The sequence below is a fragment of the Monomorium pharaonis genome, chromosome 4, assembly GCF_013373865.1.
Source record: "Monomorium pharaonis isolate MP-MQ-018 chromosome 4, ASM1337386v2, whole genome shotgun sequence".
In the NCBI taxonomy this organism is placed as follows: Eukaryota; Metazoa; Arthropoda; class Insecta; order Hymenoptera; family Formicidae; genus Monomorium; species Monomorium pharaonis.
The window spans coordinates 29,061,585-29,069,956 of NC_050470.1; the positions used below are offsets into that span (position 1 = coordinate 29,061,585).

The window sequence follows — 8,372 nt, forward strand, 5'->3', positions numbered from 1 at the left end:
CTAAAGACGCTTGCAAAACAAATTGTGTAACAGCATCTAACGGCGAGCGTGCCATGTGTGAGATAAAAAAAGTCGGCCAATTACGAGATCATGTACGCCGCGAGCTCTCCCTCGCGGTTGGTTTCCCCGTCGTGAAATCCATTTTTGGTGGACGGGAAAACGGCGGGACGAAGTCAACCGATGTCACGGAAACCGATGAAAACGGCTCGGAGCGGCGCGCGGGAGAGAAATCGGACGCGATCGCTTCGCAGCTTTCTCGTGATTTCACGACACTTGCTCCTTTCAACGTTCAATGAAATGTAACCAGCATTATTGCGGTCGCGCTCATCAATAATGTATCACGCTCGAGTCGCTGTAGATTTCACCCCGATCTTGCCTCGCCGGCGCCGCGGCGGCCCACACGAGATAAGTTATCTCGGATAAGTGCAAATTACAAACTTAATTCGATATAAATTATAAACTTATCTCGATGCCTACACAATTATAATGTAAGTCTTAAATGTAAGTCTTGATATAATACTTCGATAAATTACTGAAAGCAAAATGTTCCAAGATGAAATTCAATAAAATGTCAAAATTTTACTGAAACTTTTTACCGGAATATTTTCAATTAACTATCTCTCTCTTGATTGTTAATAAAGTCGAATAAAGTTTTTAGAGAATTTTATATACTTTTCAACAGAAGCAGTTTAACTCTGGCGTATTTACAGGGTGGAAGGTCGCGATTTGGTGGTGCACTTTGACGTGAGATTCGATCCGCGATATCAAACCATAACCACCGGGAATATCGTGGACATTCTGTCGCGGGAATTAAACCCCGATACCTCGCGATACTTGGCAAATCTGACGATAGAGGCAAAAAGCCTCGAAGTACAAGAAAGCTTGAAGGCCCTCAACGCGCAGAGCAGTCCGCAGTCGACCGTCTCGACATTACCGCCGACAACGACAGCTCCTCCGCCAAGAAGATGCAGCAAGCTGGACCTGTCCTACTGTAAACATCTACCTTACAATATCAGCTCTTATCCGAATATGTTGGGACATAGATCACTGACGGAGGTCGAAGAGGATGTTATTGCTTTTAGGTATTTTCTTAGACTCGATAAATCGACAGTAAACTCAGCTAAATTAGAGAAAGTACATTATTTTAACAGTAAAGGTTATATATTTTATTTTTAAAAAAAAGATTAAATAAGACCTGGAAAAGTTATTTTAATTGTGTCACTTTATGTCGTATTCAAATTTTATTCTTTATATTTTATTATTAATGTTATGTGGCAACACATTATAAAGACTGTAACATTTGCAAAGAATTAATTTCAAATTTGTCTTCCTTTTATATTTAAATTAATAATATGATTCGATTAAAATATAATTGAAATTAGAGAACTGGTGGACGCGGAATGCTACGCGTTGGCCTATGACTTCGTCTGTCAAGTGCTGCAGCCTGCATGTCGGTCGAGTCAGCCGGAGGCTCTGCTGGAATTGCCTTGCAGAAGCTTCTGTAGAGAGTTCTGGAGTGGCTGCGGCAGTCGTCTCCCCGAGAAGATAAAACGCGCCTTGGATTGCTCCAACTTTCCAGAGTATGACGGTCCCGGTAGCTGCAGGCCAAAACCAGGTGCGTTTAATTATACAATAAGATAATTGTTGTGGCTTATATAAACAGAACACAGGCTTCCTTTAATCAAGTTAAAAAGCATAGCATTTGACAATTTAATAAATCAATACGGATATCAATGTAGGATGCGTGCAGGCGCTTCAGTCGAAAGCTTTATCTCCGAGGATTTGCGACGGCGTGATCGATTGCCCGGATCTTTCTGATGAGAAGAATTGCGCCTACTGCCAGGATGGTTACATGCATTGCGGAGTAGGAAGAACTTGTGTACCGCATACGAAGCGATGCGACGGCAAGATGGACTGTCCGAACGGCAGCGATGAAAAAGATTGTCGTAAGTAATATAATAAATAATAAGAGCGCACGAAAAATTGCACTTACAAAAAGAAGATCAATGAAAAAGTAGATATATTTTCTACAAAAAAATTATGTTGATTAAATCTTGAAATAAAAATGAATTTTTTGTAAAATAATCTTTATCTATATGCATATTTTTGTTTCCTATAGTATTCCTGGCACCGAGCGTCCGCGAATTAAAATCACAATCTTGGAGCACACCGCACGCCGCGAAGTACAACAAAGAGGGCTACGTTGTATTCAATGAGAAAGGTACCATCGGCAAACTTTGCACGGCAAATTTAAACGCCACTCTGCCAGAAACAGAAATGGATAACGTTCTCCAAACGGCAGCGAGCTCGTTGTGCACTTTACTCACGTACACGTAAGCATTTCTTCTATCTAAAATTTAAGAAAATCTTATTTTCTCTAACATAAAAAAAAATATTAACAATAAAACAAGCCGGAAAGGAATTTTTAAAAATATATATACTTACTTTTCTTTAAAAAAAATTTTTTTTTAATCTAAAAAAACGCAGCAAAGTTAAATTGTCGTTTCCTGCAATTCTTCTGTACAGCGGCGTAGCTTCCGTTGAAGTGAAAATTGATGACGAAGACGACGTCCCGTACGTGTATATGGAAGATCCCTCAGCACCGGAAATCACTTTTGTCCGAGCTCCTTGTCCTAGCAAAGAAGTTCTGTATGTCCGCTGTTCCGATCTCGGTATGAATTCTCTATTCATGCATTACATAATAATATAATAAGTTGTTAATACAACATAATAAATTTTTTATAAGTATTTTGACGCAATTATGTATATTGTTTTAAACTTTTTCTATAATAATTTTAATTTAAAAGAATTCTTCTAAATTAAAATTATTATCACTTTTATGTTTTGATCTTTCACTTTACATTTACGTTTTAATTTTGACTTTTGAAAATTAGAGTGCGGAATACAATCTCTACGTGCTAATAGCGGAACTAATGGTCTCAATAAGATGGCAGAACCTGGTGATTGGCCGTGGCATGTTGCACTCTTCAAGGAGGGAGTTCATGTTTGCGATGCTACTCTCGTGGCAGATAATTGGTTGCTCACAACCGCGTACTGCTTCCAAGGGTGAGTTTAACCTTTAGAGATCACATCGTCTTATTGTCAGTAAAATATTTTCTTTTACTAATTTTAATCAAAAATATTTTGTAAGTAAAGATTCTAACAATATTTTTTTATCTTTATTTCTTTGACAAGCACTATATTTCGATGATCAATGTTATATATACTTCTATTTTCAAATTTTTAATGTAATTAAACTGTATAAATTTTAAATTTATCGATATATTCTTATTAAAAAAGTGTGAAAAGTGAACGTATCAATAAGCAACATTAGCTGCCATCAGAAAGTTAGTTTCATATTATAAAAAGTATACATCATTTTGAGTAAATTCTCTTATATTGTGTAATTACATCTTTTACTTTATAATTTTGCAATTATGATGCCAATGTGAAACGGAGTGTATAATGATATTACATTGGCATCATAATTGTAAAATTATGAAGTAAAAGATGTAATTATCAATTTAATGTATTACATTACATATACATTATACATATTTTTAATTTTGAAGGTATCTGTTTTTTTACAGTCAACCGAAAGCAGAATGGTCGGCCCGACTTGGTGTCGTACGACTTTCAAGTACATCACCCTGGGAACAAGAACGCAGAATCATCGGTATGATCAAATCACCAGTGGAGGGCACGACCGTTCTGGTGAAGTTGGATAGACCGGTGACGACCTTTTCGGACTTCGTGAGACCGGTTTGTCTGCCCTCCAGCGAGGATCCACCAAGCAATACATCGCAATGTAACACACTTGGCTGGGCGAGAAATCGTACGTACACAATTGTGTACTACTAACCTTTAATTGCTTTTCAAAATTTAAAGAGTCTGTTTTGCGAAAATTTAAATACTTTTCTGAGATTTTACTGAAAGAATTACTGAATATTATAGAATAATTCTAATTATTTAAAGATCCACTCTTAATATTACTTTATCATGATATACAATATTCTATTAATAAAATATTTATCAAAAAAATGCACATAAAAAATATTTGAAATAAATATATAAAATCTTTTTCGTTTTTCTGACAGGTGATTTACTGCAGAGAGTTCAACTTAAACAAAGTGCAATGGAGAAATGCGAAAACATCAGCATCCCTTCAGTAAACAGTGTTTGTACTGAGCAAGCATATTCGGCGGACGATTGCAATGTAAGCTAAATATTTTTAATATAAGCCATTTTCTTTTTTAATTATTTTCATTTCTATTTATTTTTCTGTTCTCTATATTATGTTTTTATTTTTAAAGAAAATCTATTTTATTATTTTTTAATCTTATTGTTAGTGAAAAAAAGGTTATAAAATTTTATATTATTTTTAAGAATTTTTTATATTTAAACTTTATGAAAATTTCTATAAAAATATAGGTAAGTTGTTTTATAAATTGTCTTCGAAAATTACAGAACAAGAAATTTTAAAAGCTTTAAAATATTTTAGAATTTACATATATATTCTTTACATAAAAAATTCTAAAAGAACTCTCTTACAGTATTTCTAAAAAGTGTTTAATTTGTATAAAATATAAGATATTTTCTAAAAATCTATTATATAGAAATTTATATAGAAATTTTGAAAAGTTACATAAAGAACTATTTAAAAAATTTACTTTATCATGTAATTTTGACAGGAGGAAGAACTTGCCGGTAGTTCAATGCTCTGTCTTCAAGAGGATGGTCGAAAGTGGGCACTAACGGGCATTGGTAGCTGGAGAATAGCTTGCTCGAAGGACGGTCACGAAAGGCCACGATTGTACGATAAAATTTCGTCACATATCGACTGGATCAAGTCTACCATTGGTTGAGAAATCTGTTTGGGATTTGATATGTGATGAATTCATACTGTGAACAAGACTCATGCTTGACGCACATATGACAAATCATGAAACAAACATTATATTAACATATGGAACTGATTATCGAAATTGTGATAGAAATTTTTAATCCGTTACGCGCGACGATAGTTACTGCACGCCGATAGAGTCTCGCATCCGTCTTGCACGAATATATGTTATTGTTATCAATACATAATTTTATCAGGTACAAAATGTCCTGATCACTAGAACGTGCAATCGTATTCTTGTAAATATCTAATTTTTTCTTTACTTAGGATATATAGGAAAGTCTTTCGTTACCGTGGCATAATTTTTTAACTTATTTTTCTCCCCCTACATTTACTCTACCATGCGTATACATAGTTGCTTTATACGTTATTTCTTAGATTTATATCATTATTTTATTTTAGTGTTTATGATTCATTTACTTTTGTAAAATCATTATACATTAAAGTTTCCTAAAATAGTAATGTTTAAAATAATACTTTTTCTCCTCAATTTGTACGAAGATAAAGATGCGCTCGATGAAGAAGTAGGACTTGATGACGAATTATATAACATGTTGGCGCCCTCCTCTGTGCATTTCTAAAGTGCACTTTGCGCAGAAGCGTACTTACGAGTAGTAGGTGGGAGACGGCAATAAGAATCAATAAGAACAGAAATAGTAGCATGGTTGTCGCTGATAGGACTGGTAGGAGTGACCCGTTAGTCGTTTTACTGAAAACGTGACACGGCGTCTATTCGTCTCTTCAATGGTAAATTTCTTTCAAATTATTAATTGTATAATTAAAATTCGAGAAAGCTACGTCCACTGCTCTTCTGCAAGAGATAGACGACATAATATTGAATATCATTGATATCACGAATGCTCTTTGTGAGTAACAGGTGTTTGTTATTATATGTTTTAAGCACCTTATAAGTATAGTATATATGATGTGATAATATTAATTATTCATTATGGTTTCAACATTGAATTAAATTCTCAATTTAGATATGAAATTGTAGATCGATTTATTAATTTACGTGCAAATTGCTACCCTAAAATTTTCTTTATTTTATAAGTGAATGATTTTTAATAAATAAATTTTGAAAACTTTGGATATAGCATCTCATAAACATTTTTCTAAATAGTATATCAATGTTTGAGCTGTTTAACTTATTAATTTAACGTTATTAAATATTAAATTGGTAGAAACTATATTTAAGGGAAAGAAGATTTATTTGTTTAACTTATTATTTATTAACAAAAATAACACTGGTAAAGATTAAAGTTTATTTTATATTATAGAAAATTATGTTATTTTTATTAAAAAATATTTAAAATTAATAAACTCAGTAAAAAAAAGAACGATTATAAATATAAAAAAAGAACGAATATAAATATAATCTAGAATAAAACCCTGCTTTATTTATTTACATAAAAGTACATAAAATTATCTTCTTTGAATTTCTTTATTGTCTAACTAAATAAATTACGTATTTGAATTAAGATAACTTCTTATCTACTATATACGAGAACGTTTCTTATTTTTATTTAAAAATTGATAACTGCTTATCGATTTAAAACCAGAAAATTTCTTATTTATTAAAAAATAAATAAGTGTTTATCTACTTAAACCAAGACAATTTCCTATTTATTTAAAAATTGCTAATGGACTATCTCTCTCTATTTAAAAATAGATACTTTTCTATTTCAAAGAGTCTTCTTCGATAGAAAATCTGTACAAATATTTTTCATCGTGTTCAACGCTTCGCTGAGCCAATTTACACGCACTTTACAAAAGAAATGGCAACAAGTGGAAATTGCGTGGGTCTCGCACAAATTCATCCTGTTGACAATCCTGTCGATCTTTTTAAGATATGGCGCGATGAAGCGATAAAATTTCAAACTAGATTGGTAGACGCCTGTTGTCTAGCAACTGTCTCTTTCCCGTAGGTACAGCCTAGACATCTATTAGAGATGCATTAAATAAAGAGATATAAAACAATTATTCTGCATCTTAGGAATTTCAAAGTCAGCTCGAGAAATGTGATGTTACGAGAATTTAATGATAACGGTTTTGTCATCATGACAGACGCACGCAGTCAGAAAGTCAAGGACATGGTAAATATTAGTACATTTTTATACTATAATCTTTGAAAAGTAATTTAAAATGTTTATTTAAAAAAACAATTCAACACACATTATCTCTGCCCAGACAGCACAATGTCCATATAATAAACATCTTTTAATTTTCTTACTTCATAGGATTATAATCCATATACTGCTATGTGCTTTTTATGGTATTATAAGAATGACGAACAACATCCTGTTATGCGACAGGCAAGTATTTAATTCTGGAGCAATTTATCAACCAAATACTAAAAATCTTTTTTTAATATATTTTATTTGTTTATATTTGTTCAGATGTATTCAGATATAACTTATATACTTTTGCAAATAAATAAAAATATAAAATATAAACATCTTTGACAGAAGTACAAGAGATTTGACTAAAGGCGTGCTTGAATAGACGGTGCTTAAAATTCGAGAAATAATGATTTAGGTGAGGATAGAGGGACTGATGAAAAAACTGGAAAGACCGGCTTGCCAACTTATATACGAGAAGGAACCGTTGTACTGTAAAATCAGAGCCCACCTCTGCCATCAGGACCAACCGGCTAACTGGGACGATTTAAATCGACAGTATAATGAGATATTAGCACAGACACACAAAGGAGAGGATTTACCAATGCCGGATCATGTGTAGGTTTTCAATTGAATTCAAGCGAACATAAAATTCAAATAATATGTTAAGGTCAATATGTGTCGTAGACAAAATTAAAGCAACGTTTTTCTTGTGTTTTTCAGCATAGCGTATACATTATCGCCTGAAGTGATGGAATTTTATTACGCATGGGATCATTTAATCGCCGATCGAATACGTTACGACAAAAATGAGGATCGTTGGGAACATCAAAGAATAGCAGCATAATTTTGTGTACAATGTGTGTGCGCGCACTTATAGATGTGTTCTCACAAATTATTCTATTTTTATTAAAGCGTGAATTAAACTGATCTGGTATGTTACTAAACGATCCAATAGTTTCTCGACTTTTATAATCGTATTTACAATATTCAGATTCGATATCTTTACTATTTTTGGTTAAATAAAGTTTTATATGTGTACATAATTATAAATAATCTTTTTAAAAAACGCGACAATACTGAGAGCTTTTATTTATACACTTGTAATATTATTATAAATATATATTTATAAAACTGTCATATTTAAGAAAATAATGAAAAAGATCTTGGATAGTAGTCTGTACATATTGAATAGTCATGTACTAACAATGACATTTTTGAAATTAATATATTTATATTACAACTATCTTTTTGCTAATAGATTTATTTCTAGTATAGATTCTATTTTTTAGTGTAATACATTTCCTATTGGTCAACATCTTGAATGTACGCATAGATATTCCATCACA

The 8,372-nt window shown here is 32.4% G+C and overlaps 2 protein-coding genes and 1 long non-coding RNA gene across 6 annotated transcripts in view; 2 read left to right on the forward strand and 1 right to left on the reverse strand.

The window, feature by feature from the left end:
- Nucleotides 1-5,365, forward strand: part of LOC105840774 (atrial natriuretic peptide-converting enzyme) — a 25,359-nt gene extending 19,994 nt beyond the window's left edge. Inside the window, exons 4-12 of the mRNA XM_036286414.1 lie at nucleotides 711-1,082; nucleotides 1,383-1,615; nucleotides 1,740-1,946; nucleotides 2,120-2,333; nucleotides 2,527-2,672; nucleotides 2,895-3,066; nucleotides 3,591-3,835; nucleotides 4,098-4,216; nucleotides 4,692-5,365. Of these exons, the coding sequence (XP_036142307.1) occupies nucleotides 711-1,082; nucleotides 1,383-1,615; nucleotides 1,740-1,946; nucleotides 2,120-2,333; nucleotides 2,527-2,672; nucleotides 2,895-3,066; nucleotides 3,591-3,835; nucleotides 4,098-4,216; nucleotides 4,692-4,865 (1,882 nt within the window). The 3' untranslated portion in view covers nucleotides 4,866-5,365. The remainder of the gene's footprint in view (nucleotides 1-710; nucleotides 1,083-1,382; nucleotides 1,616-1,739; nucleotides 1,947-2,119; nucleotides 2,334-2,526; nucleotides 2,673-2,894; nucleotides 3,067-3,590; nucleotides 3,836-4,097; nucleotides 4,217-4,691) is intronic.
- Nucleotides 1,515-5,497, reverse strand: LOC114253976. 2 transcript variants are annotated; one of them, XR_003625395.2, is made up of 5 exons: nucleotides 5,381-5,497; nucleotides 2,958-3,077; nucleotides 2,446-2,683; nucleotides 2,226-2,350; nucleotides 1,515-1,598 (listed from the first exon to the last, which is right to left on the reverse strand). It is a non-coding gene; the product is annotated as an uncharacterized LOC114253976 (long non-coding RNA). The 2 variants fall into 2 exon arrangements; XR_004963112.1 differs by having other exon boundaries at nucleotides 2,226-2,367.
- Nucleotides 5,498-5,523: 26 nt separating this feature from the next.
- LOC105840783 (pyridoxine/pyridoxamine 5'-phosphate oxidase 2) lies at nucleotides 5,524-8,268 on the forward strand. Of its 3 annotated transcripts, none has more exons than XM_012687844.3 (6): nucleotides 5,524-5,650; nucleotides 6,576-6,827; nucleotides 6,900-6,999; nucleotides 7,144-7,218; nucleotides 7,442-7,641; nucleotides 7,747-8,268. In XM_012687844.3, exons 2-6 carry the CDS (start codon nucleotides 6,682-6,684, stop codon nucleotides 7,868-7,870), a joined length of 645 nt encoding a protein of 214 aa, XP_012543298.1. In that variant the 5' UTR covers nucleotides 5,524-5,650; nucleotides 6,576-6,681; the 3' UTR covers nucleotides 7,871-8,268. The 3 variants fall into 3 exon arrangements, with proteins under 3 accessions (XP_012543298.1, XP_012543300.1, XP_012543299.1); XM_012687846.3 differs by having other exon boundaries at nucleotides 5,559-5,650; nucleotides 6,595-6,827; XM_012687845.3 differs by having other exon boundaries at nucleotides 5,575-5,769.
- Nucleotides 8,269-8,372: the final 104 nt, after the last annotated feature.

Excerpts from the sequence above, each read along its gene's own strand:
- LOC105840783 (XM_012687844.3), top strand. The coding sequence starts at position 6,682 with ATGGCAACAAGTGGAAATTGCGTGGGTCTCGCACAAATTCATCCTGTT. Across the intron at positions 6,828-6,899 it reads CTAGCAACTGTCTCTTTCCC|GAATTTCAAAGTCAGCTCGA; the intron begins GTAGGTACAGCC and ends TCTGCATCTTAG. Across the intron at positions 7,642-7,746 it reads TTACCAATGCCGGATCATGT|CATAGCGTATACATTATCGC; the intron begins GTAGGTTTTCAA and ends TGTGTTTTTCAG.